The 16,243-nt window shown below is 36.9% G+C and overlaps 1 protein-coding gene across 5 annotated transcripts in view; it reads left to right on the top strand.

Annotated features, from left to right (window-relative positions):
- PRKD1 (protein kinase D1) overlaps positions 1-16,243 on the top strand; it is a 154,819-nt gene that overhangs the window by 78,836 nt on the left and 59,740 nt on the right. For all 5 annotated transcript variants that reach the window (XR_008234484.1, XM_052782525.1, XM_052782526.1 and 2 more), the window contains one exon: positions 645-783. Coding sequence is in view for 4 of the 5 variants with exons in the window: in XM_052782525.1 (XP_052638485.1) it covers positions 645-783 (139 nt within the window). In the remaining variant the exon portion in view is untranslated. The remainder of the gene's footprint in view (positions 1-644; positions 784-16,243) is intronic.

Below are 16,243 nucleotides of genomic sequence, written 5' to 3'. Positions count from 1 at the left end.
TTCGACAGGGTTTAATCTGGTTTCAAACTCCAACTTCTTTGCATCGAAATAAATGACTATGGTTAAGTTTGGAAACATTGTTTTATGTGTCTAGTAACTTAAGGTAGTAGTAAGTGTCTAGTAACTTCGGTCTCAAGAAATATGTATTTCCTAATGAGCAATCATTTAGGCATTGCATCTTAGGCAGAGCTGAAAAACATTTCTTCCGGCTTCAAGGCATCTTTTTGGCAGTAATCTCGGGAGAAATCATAGAATCATGGAATAATATAGAGTGAAAGGGAGCTACATAGGTCATCAAGTCCAAACACCTGCTCCAAGAAGGTCTAATTAGATCACCTTGCTCAGGAACTTGTCTTTGAAAAGTTATCAGTGGTGGCTAAGGGATGCACTTATTTCTCTCTCATTTGCTAGTGTATGCCACATTGTTCAGAGGAAGAGAAAGGCAAATGAGCTTACTTGCTCGGGGGAAAAGCCATTTTCAGAGTATAGTAATAAATATTGTCATATATGAAAAAATATATATCCTGTTTGGTTCTAGTCTGAGAAATGGTCTAGTCTGCCCTAAAAATTTAATTATATATTAATTGTATTTTACAGTTACGTATTTTACAGCGTAGTAAATTCTCACGGGTTTGTATTTGCAGTTTCCCGAATGTGGTTTCTACGGAATGTATGACAAAATTCTGCTCTTCCGCCATGACCCTACCTCTGAAAACATTCTCCAGTTGGTGAAAACAGCTGCAGATATCCAAGAAGGAGACCTAGTTGAAGTTGTCTTGTCAGGTAACTAAAAAGCAATAAAAATTACTGTTATGCTTGCAGCTGAAAACATCCACAGCATTTTTGTCCCAGTTAGGATTCAAGAAAAAGGAAATTTTGTTTGTGTGGACTTTCACCTACGCTGGGTCAAAATCTTTCTTAGATATATATAGGCATATTATGCCTATTAATTCTTTTATTTTTTTTCTATTGCACTGTATACTTTTTAACAACCATATTTTGTCCATGTTGCTAGTTAAGCAATGGGTTAATTTTAATGAGCAATATAAAATATACATATTCTGCATTTTTAGAGGAAAAAATCATCCTGTGTGGCAGCACAACCCTTTTCAAAGAAGCACAGTAGAAACAAAACATAACAGGTAACAACAAAATACAATAGATATTTTAACCTGTACTTAATCAACAGAGTAGCTTGAAAATTAGAATTGGTCTTCACATATCTTTCATGAAGTATCCACAGTTTAATGTTTAATATTGGATAGAGTGTACATTTTTCTGTTAGTTGATTCAGTCAGTTCATAATCACCTGTGGAGGAATTGTCAAGGCCATTCTTGCTAACAGTGACCTGGCTCCTTTTAAAGTAAGGATTTTTGGCTTTTACCTTATATGAAGTGCCATGAAAATGTCCACTGGAAATAAAGTAACTGCTTTTTCAAAGCCATACATAACAATGCCTGCCAGGACTGCTCTGACTCCTTACATGATTTATTTTTAAAATTAGGAAAGGAAGGGAAGAGGAAAAGTTAATTTCTAGGTGGGGAAGCAAATGAAATTATAGAAATATATACTATTTATGGATGGCTGTCAAAGAGGAGTGCTGGATGCTTCTTGTACAGGACTATCGATTGTGTGACAGGTGTAAATGGTGGTATGTAAGGTGAAAAGGTGGAACAAAAGAAAATAAGTATTTAGAGCCTAGGAAATACAAAAGTCAGAGGAGACAAGTTGTAAGTCCATGCAAAGCCAGAGAATGAAAGTTATAGTCTGAAGGTGACTAGCAGGTGAAGGGATGTAAGAAGAGATGTAGTATGAGTGAATCATGAGGTGAAAGGCCAAACTTTGGAGACAGTGAAATGACAAATGGATTTAAGGAGCATGTTTGGCCAGCGGAGTGGCCATAAAGAGTGGGTTACTCTAATTTAAGTAGGAAATAAGCACAAATTATGTGACTGGAATGTAGAAGAAGTCTGGGGATGGCGTTAGGTGTCAATAGGAGTTGTCAAAAACTTTGATGTAAGAATTGATGAGGTACGTGACTAGGAATGGTGTAAAGTTTACAAGGATATGCAGTAGAGTGAATGCTGGAATTATAAAGATGTAAAGGTGGTATTTGATAAAAAAAACTTAGAAGATGGCTGAAGGGCTTTATTTTTGCAGTTGGAACATGCAGTTAGAGCATCTGAAAAGATGGTTAAAAATAGGGAGACACCTATGTCATATAAAAGTAGAAATTAAATCTATGGAAGACTGTAAGATTAGTGAAGAGAAAGCTAAAGTCCTGATGGATGCTGAAAAGAGTGGAGGTAAGAGTTAGGTCACATAATCTAAGCCAACTGAGCTTTTAAATATAGTTTTCTTGTATAGGACCCTATTCCATACTCTTTGATTAGAATAGGAAGAAGTACAATAAAGAATAATGCAAGTCATTCCTGTAAGTTATCATTTATCTTTTCCATATCAGGAAACAAATTTTTCCCTTTTGAAAAGATACCAGTAATCTCTATTTCGTATTTCCCACAGAAAATTATTACTCCAGATCAGTAAATCAGATGCAGTGGAAAAAAAAATCAGCAAGGAATTTAGTGCTTTATTTGATGTATTGTTTATATGCTTTTGAAATGGAGACCACATATCTTCCAGTTTGCAAAAATTAGACAAGTAGCTGTTTAAATCTTCAAGAGTAGCACTTCATGCAGTACTTGCATGTGATAAAGGAGAACTGTACTGTTTAAAAGCATTAGGAGATTTATGGTTTTATTTTTTAGGTGAAGCGTCTCTCCACAAAAGTGGTCAAGTATAAGCAACTCTGCAATATTTAGAGGAAGGCTATTAAATCAGCACTGTGTGAAAGTGTCGGTGGTACCTACAATTGCCTGAGATACGTATATTTTTTCCTCTCACCCTCCAGCTTAACGTATACATTGCTGGCCGAAGGTCTGGAATTTTTAATGTCACAAAAAACTGTTGTACTGTGTTCTAGTAACCAAATTTTAGCTAAAGGTAAATCCCCAAAGTGCACTATTATACACTTCCTAATAATTCTGTTAAACAGTTGTTGACAGTATTGATCAGCTGTATCATTTTATCTGGCTTTATTTATGATGAACTCATGAAAGAAATTTATCTTTGTTTATTACCTTCTTGTTACTGATTTACCTCACTTCTGTGATGGACTATTGCCTTTCTGCAATTCACTGACTGTATCAACTGTATCAAAAGTTGTGCAACTGTAGCAGTGTGTCATGATGGGTTAAAAAAGAAAAAGAAAATAGAGAATTTAGGGGATCCAAATCTTTTTGAAGGTAATTGTAATGGAGGAAATTCATAGATTAAGAAAATTGTTGTATCTTGAATAAATTTACAATGCAAACCACACGTGTAAGATTATGATGTATTGAGAACTAAGTATATTATAATTTTTGCATGCTGTTTCATAGTTTTACAGGAAATAGGGTGTGATCATACCTGCATAGTTGTAGCATTTCTGAATCTTTAATTCTTGATTTCATTAACTTGTTTTCACTGAAAGTGATCAGTAGTTCTAATACCTGAGAATAGTTCTTGTTTCAGTTTTATCATCCTATTAGCAGTAGTTAGTAATAGAATTAGTTTCTTTCTGTCTCTGTTTTGTTTGTTTCATTTGGGTTTTTTTGTGTCCTGTCCACCATCTCCTCCCCTCTTCTCCCCGCTCCCAGTATATCTAAAGCTACTTCTGGAAGATAAAAGGGAGAAGTACTACTATCTCTTTGAGCAACTACCAGTCCAGTGCTAAAAGCTGTTTCACATGATTTTGAAAGTGCCTAATTGTTGTGATTTAACCCCAGCCAGCTACTAAGCACCACGCAGCTGCTTGCTCACTCCCCACCACCCAGTGGGATGGGGGAGAGAATCGGAAAAAAGTAGAACTCATGGGTTGAGATAAAGACAGTTTAATAGGGCAGAAAGGAAAAAAATAATAATAATAGTAATAATAATAATAAAGAATTGGAATATACAAAACAAGTAAACTATGCAGTCGAGTTTCCTGTATGTGTGGAAATTGCAGGGGTCAGCACACCCAGAGTGCAGGGAACGAGCCTCCAGGTGTGCTGGCCCCTGAGATTTCCCCAAATGTGCAAAACTCGACTACATAGTTTTAAGTGATGCGCAATGCAATTGCTCACCACCTGCTGACCAATGCCCAGTTAGTTCCCGAGGAGCAATCCGTGTCCCCCACCACAGGCCCACTCCCCCCAGTTTATATACTGGGCACGATGTCACATGGTATGGAATACCCTGTTGGCCAGTTTGGGTCAGCTGCCCTGGCTGTGTCCTGTGCCAGCTCCTTGTGCCCCTCCAGCCTTCTTGCTGGCTGGGCATGAGAAGCTGAAAAATCCTTGACTTTAGACTAAACATTACTTAGCAACAACTGAAAACATCAGTGTGTTATCAACATTCTTCTCATACTGAACCCAAAACATAACACTATACCAGCTGCTAGAGAGAAAATTAACTCTATCCCAGCCGAAACCAGGACACTAATTTATGTAATCTTAACTACAGCCATCACTCATGTCCTCACTAAAATGAAGTGGCTTTTTTTGTTTACAAGTCAGGGTTGAGGGATCTTAAGACTCTTCCTGCAAGGTATACTGATTTCTTAATTCCGTATGGCCCAAAGACTATGATTTTGTTTCCGTGTTTTTATTGAACAATTGAAGTAATCATTTTTCTCCTCTCTGCCAGAAGATTTCAAATTCTTTCTTGGGCCTTTCCTTCCTTCGCAATGAAAAATTGTTATCTAGTTCTTATGCAAATAAATGTGTATTTATAGTATCTTATATTAGCAAAGCTCTCAAAGTATTCTTTGTAAAAGCACTTATTTTTAAACTAGCTTCAGAGGCAATAGGTTTAGAACAGTACAGAGTACTTTAAAAAATTATGCCCTAAGTAATGATAGTGCTATCAAATTATCAAGTTCACACAATGTTTATCCTATATGTTTGATGGTGTATACCAGAAATGTACTCTGACCCTGTGCAAAAGATGGCAAATTATTATTTTTAGATTAGATTATTATTTAGATTAAGTCCATGTCTCTTTTGGACTAGAGAGGCCAGAGCTGGACACAGTACAGAACTGGACGCTGCAGAGTGCTCAAGAGTGGCTGTGCAATGACATTGGTCAGCGGTTATAGGTGCAACCTGTCAGTCCCCATGGATTTATGTATGTCCAGTTTGCTTGAATGTTCCTTAATCTGATTCTTCTCTGCTGAGGGTAAGTCTTCCTTGCTCCAGACTTTCCTTCTGGTCTCAGGGATCTGAGATTCCTGAAGGCTGGTCTTGCTAGTAAAGACTGAGGCAAAGAAGGTGTTGAGTACGTTGGCCTTTTCCCTAGCCTTTATCACCAGGTTGCCTGTCCCATTCAGCAACGTGACCACATTTTCCCTCGTCTTCCTCTTGCTGCTTTAGTTAAGAAGGTGAAGCTTACTGTTCCTTCGTATTTAATTAAATGGTATTCTCTCTTAATCTTGTGGAAATCATCATAGCACAATATGGTGAAATGGGACTGAAAAGAGATTACAAGCATGCACCTCAGATGCTTCAAGTAGGTCTGTGTTGTAACATGTATAAATATCAGTTCTCCTTGTTCATTGTTCTTTACCTTCTCTTTTCTTGCCCATTGCCTGAGTTCTTGTGTGAGTCAGTGCTCTGCTCTTGAACTATTCTTTGGTGGGCATGCCCACATGAGTAAGAAAGCTGATTTAGGTAGGGTATTAGTTATGTCTTTTACTCCTGTTATGCTTTAAGAAACAAAACTGAGAAAGAGAATTAATATCCTTTAACAACAGTTTTTCAGCATTTTCATTCAAAAAATTGTTTTGGTAAGGATGATTTCAGTTAATCTCTATCAAGCCATCGGATCACCACAGATGACCAAAATATATCTCTAGGTCCTCTGGCTACTAGTGGCTTAATGTTCCAGTCTTTTTGTTACAAATAAAGACACTTCTTGACAAGAAGGGCTGTGGGTTTTTTTGAAGTTACTTGTACCACTTTTTAGATTCTTTTACTTTATGCCTATCACTTAGGACAGTGATCCTTTAGGAATTTCAGAACATCACTATATAAAATCTTCTACAAGTTATTAGATCTTTGCATAACAAAAGGCATTTCTTGCACATGACCTAAACAGATGCCAAGGATTTTATAGCTGGGAGCAGTTTATAAATATTAGAAAGACCATTCAGATAGAATGAAGTAAAGTAGTCGTGAAACAATATTTAAAACTTTTTAAATATTTTAGTATCAGATTAAATAAGTATTTAATAGCAGATCTAACAATCTAAGAGAAAATGTTTTCATTTAAAATATAAGCACCTTAAATACTGATAATGGATGTAAGAAATTATTGCAATAGTACGTGCAATCAGAAAATTTTGTTTTCTCTTACTTTCTGACCTTTAGATCCTCAAGAAAAGTGTAATGCATTTTTGAACACTATTCTGTAAATCTAAATAGGTGTTTATTTTCAGATACACTGTCTTTTCTGGCATGTAAGACTGTAAGGTTCTTATATAATACAAACAAAACCTCAAAGAAAATTGTAGGATTTTTATGATTTTGTTATTTCAAACAACAAATACATTAAAAGATTATCCAGATTTGAGCTTTGAAGGCAAACCAGTTCTATTGCTTATTACTTTACTAAGGTACTGGAAAAGAAAATGTGAGATGTCACAACTCCTCTTATAGACTAATAAACTTTACTTACAAATCCTCTTCCCTCTTTTTCTCCAAAAATGATAAGTGTTTTCTTCTGGTATTACTTTGATAATCCAAAAATTATATGGGGCTTCATGGAGAACCACTGCTTAAGTATCTAGTTCATGTAGTTCTGAGTTGAGGACTTTTTTTTCCTCCCCAATTACAAGGGTATGATGTCAGCAAGAAATATCATTTCATTCCTCATACCTCTTCATGCAACTTGTCTTTGTAGATTACACACACGTAAATGCCTTTCTGCTAGTATGGGTGCATGTATGAGGTTTTAAAAGTGATGTACTTAATTGATGCAAGCTGCTTAGACCAATGGTTGTGATTTTTTTAATAAAACACTGAAATCAGCTTTAAAAAAACCAACCAACCAAAAACGGTTGTTAACCCCCTACCTATGCAAAGAGATCTTATTATGAAACCTTGACAACATGAGGTTTGTCAGAGGAGGAGGAGTGGAGACCACTCAGTCATCAGTTGGTGATGTCTCAAGGAGTTTAACAGCTGAAACCCAAGAAAAGGGGTGGGTCAGTTGTTTGCACCTTTTCAGTTGCATTGTCATACCAGATTCCTTAGCGTGGTTTCCTGAAGCTGGAATCCCAGCTTTCATCAACTTGCACCTGCCTTCAGTCTTCCTCCTGTCCTACTGCAGGAGTTTTCTGTGAAGAGTAATTGCTAAGACATGTTTTCTATATTGACATGCTGTAATACCAGCTCCTAAACACTACAGCAAGAGAAGTAAAAGATCAGCCACACAGTACCTGTTCCAATATTATAAAATTGGGAATGGCTTCCTCCTCCAACTGCACATGAACTTTCACGTTGCAGAAATTGCTGGATTTAGTTAGACTCATCTGCTAACAATTCAGAGTTTTTAACTAGACAACACTGTGCTCAGAAGACTTACTTTCTCTCTAAATGTGAAGGACAGCAAATTAAACTTGTAATATGTCACGGCCTGACTGGTGATTATGCTATTACAAATGAAAGACTTCAGTCAGCTGTCTCAAGTTATACTCGAAATTAAATATATTTTCTCCATAAACACTCAAGAGCATCAGTGTCCTCCCACAGATGAGCCTGAACTAAATGCAGCAATTCATTTCTGCAATGATAAAATCCCTGTGTCATGGAGGGGAGGAAAGTATTCCTAGTTCTGCAACACTGGAGAAGAGAAAGAACTATCTAAACAGTCTGTAATGTTCAGGGAAGTATTCAAGCTAATGCAGGTGGGTTTTTACTGAAATATATTCAGACATAGTTTCAAATTATTTTAGACGTTGGCAATAGTGCATCACAAATTAGCTGAAGATGGGTTCTCTCTCCTTTTTAATATTAAAAAAAAAGTTACCTAAATACAGGGCTATAAGAATTTTTTTCATGATACTTAATTTGGATATGCCTTGAAAATTTATTTTAAAGAGAGGAAAAAACCCTCTGAAAACAGGAGAGATTGGCCTTGAGCACTACAGTGGATGTTATTGAACACTCGAGCAGTGGGAAGGACAAAAGGAATGCAATATAAGTTCAGATGCTTGTGTTGAACTGGTTGAAGTGTTTTATTTCTAGCCTACATTAAAAATATCTAAACAGAATATATATTCTGAAGTTTATATAAATTCAAGTTGTATTATGGCAATTATTTTTGTATGGCATGTCTGAAAGAGGCAGTAGAACATAGTGTTACTGCTGCAGCTTTGCTGCTGAAAACTGTACGCTGTGGGTAAACATCCCCTGAGGCACTGATATCTGATGTCAAAAGCTGTACTGATCCACTGCATTCATTTTTTATTGCACATGTCGATACTGGTCAGGGTAAACTGAACTGTCAGTCCTGGTAGTATGGGGTTATACAATCAGTTCATATCCTAATGCTGTGCATTTTCTAATTTTCATTGTAGTTTACTTAATTACAAAGTCTTTTCTAAAGGCTGGACAACCTGTGATTATTTTTTTTTTTTCTTATTGTACTTATGTCCTTGGAAGTTTAAGGACTAATAAATATGATCATCTTCTGGTTTATAGCTTATATTACAGGTTCTTGAAACATGAAAATTTATCTAGAAAAATTTATAGTTGAGAGGAGTTGCTCATTGTAGCTGAAGCACTTTAGTCCATTTTAGGGAAGAAAATTGTACCTGCTGTTGTCATACAATACAACTGAAATAGTTTGTGGTAGAGCTAGAGGTTTCTGGTGAAACACAAATTTAATCAGCTCAGAATGCAGCAGCTGCTCTGCTTTTATAGTCATAATGAACATTATTACTTGCATTTTGCATTGGTGCGTTATGCAGTAGGATTTTAATGGAGTGCAAGAATCATCTCACTTGCTAATAAATGTTGTGTGTCTGTCTGCTGACTGGGCCAGAGGAGATAAGCACAGGCTATTGCAGTCAGCCAGATGAATCATCATTCAGTGCCAATGTAGATTCTGGCATTTTGGAAGTGAAAGGTCGGGCATTATTATGAGAGTGGAAGCAAAAGGGTATGTTGAGTTACAGATTCAGTCAGCTGCACATTAGAAGAGGAAAAAGGAACTTTCATTATTAGTAGCCCTCATACAGTTTTATTTTTACCTCTTACATTGTTTTCTTCCTTTTATTTTTTAAATATTATCTATTTTAACACTTTGTTGCAGTTGACTGTATGGGATTCTGGTAGTGTTTGTATAGGAGATATGGGGACACTTCAGAAATGTATTAAAACCACAAATTTGGATGTTGAACCCAGTTGGTTTGTCAGGCTGCACTCCTGGGCGTTAACTGAACAGTATCACTAATACCATTCTGTCAGTAATGTATTGGTTGCCATGTTGCTGTTTTCTTAGCTGTGCATTTTCTATTTAATTTCTTCTTCAGAATGTTAGAAAAGTTCATCTGGTCTCCTGATGCACAAAAGAGGAAAGTCCTTTACTAGTGCTTTGGAAGTCTCCGCTAATGTGTTTACTGAATCTGACGTTTACTTAGTTAAATTGCATTTCAAACTGAAAAAGGATCTGAATCTTTGGAGAAAGGATGTTATCACATTACATTTGTAGGAAGTATATTTTGATTGGAATACTCTAAAAAATTAGTAGGTAGCCCAAACCAGGAAGCAAAGTACAGAAGTTGCAGTCAAAGTTATAATCAAAGATGGCTGTAAATGAGTAGTCAGTCATTCATAAACACTCAAAGGAAGAGAAACCAAAAGTTGCATCTTTGTAGGTCTCTCTCTCTAAAATGCGGTCTTACTGTTTTGCTCAAGAAAAGGAAGTAAATTTATGTAAGGTGAGCTTAACTTGAAAACTGTGTATGATTACGTAGTATTCACTACAAGCTTCAACCGGACCTATGAAAAGGTAACTTTCTTGTTCCACTCATGAAATAAAGGATGCAAATGTGAATCACCAAAATAACATAATGTAAAATTCACAATAAATTTGAACAGAATGGAATATGCTAGCTCTGATAAACTCACTTGTTTAAGCTTAGCTCCTAGTTTTTGAAGCTGTTCGGTATTCTTTTGAGTAGGCTTTAAAAATTATTTATTTCAAGTGCCATTTGTTAATGCTAATAAAGAGATATTAATGATTGAGAGGTACAGTCCTTCATACCCTTTCTTTCTGGAGAAGTTTTACGTTAAGTTATTACATGAGATCTGGATTGTAGATGAGTTAACCTCCTTCTAAAATGAAGGATGTATTCAAGTTATTTCAAGCTGTCTGTAGATGCAACCACCACCACTTCATCTGTGTATTTGTGACCTTTTTTGGATGAACTATATTTGCCGTTTTTTCCCTTAAATGGAAGCACAGAGTCTATAGAACAAGCTGACAAATGAGAGTTGCTGTGACTGTACTTCTATACTCTTTTTGAGTTCTGTTTTTCAAGAACTTCAATGAAACAATTACTTTAGATGCCTTCAGACTTATGTTCTTCCCAGCATAGTTTATGTCCTATGCTATATCTTGTTCTTGAAAGTTTATTAAAAACTGCTGTGTAAATTTGCCAAGTCTTTTCTTGTTAGAGTAAAAAACAATTTTATATTTACAGTTTTAATATGAGTTTGCTTATAAAAATTCTATCTGTTTTTACTGGGGCAAAATTACATTGGGATGTAAGAGATTTTTGCCCACTTCTGGAAGGCAGCCAATGAAGTGTTAGCATCTTGTGTGAATTAGAGGAACGTACTTTCATCTGCTTGCTGTGAGCAGTTGTGCTCAACTTGGCAGTATTCCTGAAGCAAGAAAGTAAAATAGCAGCTATTTTACGTTCCCTTGCTAGCTGCTGAGGGCAGGAATTGATCCACTGCTTTTGTTAAGAAGCTGTTTCTGTTTTAGTATCACATAGAGGGTACACCACCTGATCATTAGATGCGGACATTTTATTTGGATTCAGTACAGTTTATACTGTCTTGTATATGATAAAATATATTGAACTGAATAAAAGCTGTGGATAACTATACAATTACAGTAAATGCCATATATCAAAATATAACTGGATTGTAATGTTAGTTTGACTGCCAGCTCCTTGAGATAAACTTTATGATGTTATATCTTTGAACACCATTTTATAGTACTTATATAGTTGGTCACAGTTTGTGATTTTGCTTCGTTGTAATTGAAAGCATCCTTCTCTTGGTGTCTTCATAGCTATGCTAACACATTCTTTTTCTGGTGTCTTTGAGAAATACAACTATCTTTTCTCTATCCTGTCTAAGATGATATCTTTTACAGTTATTCTTTCTCTATGGCCTTTTAATCATCTCTAGCTGTCATCTTTTCTCTTATTTCTGTAGAAATTTCATTACTGGTTAGAGTGGATTGATTTTTGTACCCTTCACTGTTCATTAGCCTACATCGTTCTTGGATTATGAATTTCAGATAGATGAATTTGTGTTTGAAGTTCTTAAGACTAAAAGATTCTTTCCTTCTTTGTTTATGTTTTGCTTCGTTGTCTTTAGCTCATAAGTGTTATAATTGTTACCTTCTGGATACAGAGTTCAAGATTTCTAGTTTTTCTGCATAAGCAGAATCTTTCAGAACTTCCCCTCCCGTCTTGCCTTACCATTCTTTCTGCTGCAGGAGAGAGTAGGTAAAAAGAGGATGAAAAAACCAGATATCCTATCAACACCACTTCCTCACATTCTCTGGCTGCATCACTGACAGTATACACAGAGTAAAATGATATGCAACAGGCAAATGTTAGTAGGGAAGCAGTTAATGTGTCAACTTTGCTTCTAGTGCTCTTACAGAAATACAGGCCATGCTAGCTATTCTTCCCTGGGTCTTTCTATAAGTTTTTAGTCGTCATCAGAAAATCTAAAATAATTGCAAGATTTTGTGAACATGGATTGCAAGAAAGCAAGCAGTATGTTTCTTCATAGGAACAAAATTACCTTTACGTTTTTAAGTAAGCTTTCTGAACTCTAATAATTTCTTACTCATGTCAAGGTTTTAGAAGACATTTTTAAAACTTGTTTAGTTGGTAATCTTCAGCAAGGCCTTTGACACTGTCTCTCACGGCATGCTCCTTGAGCAGCTGGCGTCTCATGGCTTGGACAAGTGTACTCTTCGCTGGGTGAAAAACTGGCTGGATGGCCGAGCCCAGAGGGTTGTGGTGAATGGGGTGAAATCCAGTTGGCAGCGGGTCATAAGTGGTGTTCCCCAGGGCTCAGTGTTGGGCCCCGTTCTGTTTAATATCTTTATCAATGATTTGGATGAGGGGATTGAGTGCACCCTCAGCAAGTTTGCAGATGACACCAAGTTGGGAGGCAGGGTCGATCTGCTTGAGGGTAGGGAGGCTCTACAGAGAGATCTGGACAGGCTGGATCGATGGGCTGAGGCCAATTGTATGAAGTTTAACACGGCCAAGTGCCGGGTCCTGCACCTCAGTCACAGCAACCCCATGCAGCGCTGCAGGCCTGGGTAAAAGCGGCTGGAAAGCTGCCCGGTGGAAAAGGACCTGGGGGTGCTGGTTGACAGCTGGCTGAATATGAGCCAGCAGTGTGCCCAGGTGGCCAAGAAGGCCAACGGCATCCTGGCTTGTATCAGAAATAGTGTGGCCAGCAGGAACAGGGAGGTGATTGTTCCCCTGTACTCAGCACTGGTGAGGCCGCACCTCGAGTGCTGTGTTGAGTTTTGGGCCCCTCACTACAGGAAAGACATTGAGCTGCTTGAGAGTGTCCAGAGGAGGGCAACCAAGTTGGTGAGGGGCCTTGAGCACAAGTCTTATGAGGAGTGGCTGAGGGAACTGGGGTTGTTTAGTCTGGAGAAGAGGAGGCTGAGGGGAGACCTTATCGCTCTCTACAACTACCTGAAAGGGGGTTGTAGTGAGGTGGGTGTTGGTCTCTTCTGTCAGGTGTCTGGAGATAGGACAAGAGGAAATGGCCTCAAGTTGCGGCAAGGGAGATTTAGGTTAGATATTAGGAAAAATTTTTTTACTGAGAGGGTTGTCAGGCATTGGAACAGGCTGCCCAGGGAAGTGGTTGAGTCACCATCCCTGGAGGTATTCAAAAAGCACGTAGACGGGGTACTCCATAACATGGTTTAGTGGGCATGGATGATGGTTGGACTCAATGATCTTGAAGGTCTTTTCCAACCTAAATGATTCTATGATTCTATAAACACTGTCATTTTGTATTTATAAAAAAATAAATGTTGGGAAAAATACTGTTGGTAGGGAAGATGAATTCTCCTTGAGAGAAGCTACGCAAATCCTTCTGTCAGGACAAGACCTTTTTATGAGAGGTCAGTGTTCCACTGCAAGCTAATAGATCAGACATCCTACATTGTACACCTTTAATTGTCCAATTTTCAGAGTTAATACATTTTCAATTTATTTGTGTGCTGTTTAATGAAAATATCAATTTTCTGTTCAGTTGAGATAGCATATTTGGTTTTCCAGAAGTCATACAGACACTTTCTTTTCCAAAGGCTCAGAAAGAAACTATGCTTTCATGAAAGAAGAGAACAGATGCTCAAACAGATAAATAACTATTTATGACTTGGGAAAAAAAGGGTAGAAATACATGCTGTTTTCACAGTGGAAACAGGCCACTAGCAGAGGTTCTTAGGTCTGTGCTGTTAAATACATTCATACATGATCTGGAAAGCATGCCTAGTAAAGTGTCAGTGTCACCCCAGATGAAACTCAGTTTAGATCAACAGAAAGTGTCAGGGGAATTTCTTTATTTTTATCTATGTAACAACAGGCTTGGAGTTAGCTGATACTACCAAAAATTGAGAAGTTCAATTTACAGTATGAAAACATCATCTTAGTGCTCAGTACCAATCAAGAAAAGCAAATACAAGTCTTGGAATTCTTAGGAAAGGAACAGAGACAAAACAGAAAATGCTTGTAATGTCACTGGCCTGGTGTCATCTGTCTTTATGATCTCCTCTCTGCTTCACAGAATGCTTTTGCTGCAGAGCACGGGCATCTGAGGTGGTGGTCTGGGGAAATACCACCAGATGCTGATGCTGCTTTGGGAACTTGTCTTTGAAAGGCAGGATTCCAGGCTTAGTAGATTTTGGTCTGATCCAGTCATTCTCATGCTTTTGTATTCTTATCACAAGATTTCACTGAAACGAAATATTTTTCAAGCTACATCAGTTTAACAGGGGTAACTTCAACACCTGCGAATTTTCTGAGTTCTTATGATTAAGGTAGAATAAGCAATTACATTATTTTTAATTATGATGCATTAATAAGTTGTATAGCCAGCTTTCCAAGAAACGTGGGATTGAAGTTGATTACAATTCATTACAGTTACATTCATTGCAGTTAATGCCTTAAAAAAAACCTGTCAGCTTCTAAAGCAGATCTAATTAATTCTTGATGTTCATTCTATGTTATATAGTAGGTATATATGTTAAAACCTCTGAACTTAAAAAAACCTTATTTTCCTTAAAATATCTTATTCTCACTTGGGTGAGGCAATTTTTTTTTCCTTTCTTAGTCATTTTTACTAGTTTTAATACGATACACATCACATTTACTGTTCTTTAAAATGTTTTAGATATTATTGTTTTGACTGCGTCTAACACAACCCACTTAGTAACAGCTCAATAGATTAGTCAGGTATTACACTTCAGCAGCCCCCTCTTTAGCTGAACCTTTCTCAAAAGACTTGAGGTGATGAATGAAACTTGGAGTCTGTGGTACATTGTCCTATATTTTAATGGATGTTTCCATGCTCCTTTGGACTTTTAATGTGATGGTATCATCTGATTAGCATTCTGAATCAATACAAAATGCTTATCATTAAAAAGGCATTGATAGAGAAAACAAAAGTGCATGTTAATACAAAACATATTTCCATCAAAGGATGAATCAACTCTGTTTACTGTTTTACAAATTTATTTAATCTGTTTGGTCTTTCCTTACTCTATGGTGTGTGAAACTTGAATGTTGCTATAAATTATTTCACAGCATGTGTCTTTAATAGCACTTCAGTTTTTCCTAAAGGTAGAGTGGCAAGTCCTATATATCAGTGGTCTCCAAATTTTTTTTATTGTGCTCCCCATCACTAAAAGTTTTTTAGCATACACCCGCAATATATGTATATCCATTTATTTATAACTTACATGTGTTGCTGAAGTTCTAATATTTTCTTCCTGCATGCTAATGGATTGTCTTGTGCACACCCAGGGGTGTGTGCACCCCACGTTGGAGACCACTTGAAGTTGTATATTAGAAAAAAAATTGTTCATCTCTAAAAAATTTAAATTGTCTTTTTTGAGTATGTGAGTAGGAAAACTTCAATTAAATTTTCTTTCTCCTTTCCTCATTTTCTCATATTCTTGCAGTTGTTGCTGCTACTAATGCAGATTCTAATCATAAAACTGCCAAAACTTGAAGATCTCTCTTTTCTTCACCAGACTCCATTCCCTTCCATCAAATAACTACCTCTGCCACTTCATTTTCAGTAGCTACAATGTGTAATGGGGAACAAGCCTCGCCTAGGCTAAGCAGAAGACTCTGATTTGTCATACAGCTTTTATTTGATACATTTGTTTGATGCTTTCTTTGGCCATATACGCTTGACCAAACATTTGTATCAGTGTATTCGTTAATTGATAGTAGTGAGTCTTGAATGGAGAGCAGCTGTATGTGATTCAGAGAGGAGCATAATGAAAAATAAAAAGTAACCCACTTGGAATAACTTGCCCATCAAATGAGTTGTGTTAACCTGTCAACAGTGTATTCTACACTGCCTGGATGTATGTCAGGAAAGAAAAAATCTAATGTTAGGAGACTCTCTCTACTTTTTCAGTCTCTCTGAATTCATGGTCTCGGTAACTCATTGCTCCAGTAGGTTTCGAATTAAATATGCTTACGTAAAAAAAAAAAAAGTAATCTTTCAATATCACTATTAAACTCATCAAATTTACTTTCATTGGCTGACTGCTGCCTTTGGTATTTTGAAAGAGCAAATGGCAATACAGTCTCATGGTTATTTCCAATAAATGATGTTTGCAGCCCTTTGTGGTAAGATACACATC

The sequence above is a fragment of the Harpia harpyja genome, chromosome 3, assembly GCF_026419915.1.
Source record: "Harpia harpyja isolate bHarHar1 chromosome 3, bHarHar1 primary haplotype, whole genome shotgun sequence".
Taxonomy (NCBI): Eukaryota; Metazoa; Chordata; class Aves; order Accipitriformes; family Accipitridae; genus Harpia; species Harpia harpyja.
Note: the sequence above shows the minus strand (reverse complement) of the source record. Positions and strands in the feature narration are given on the sequence as shown.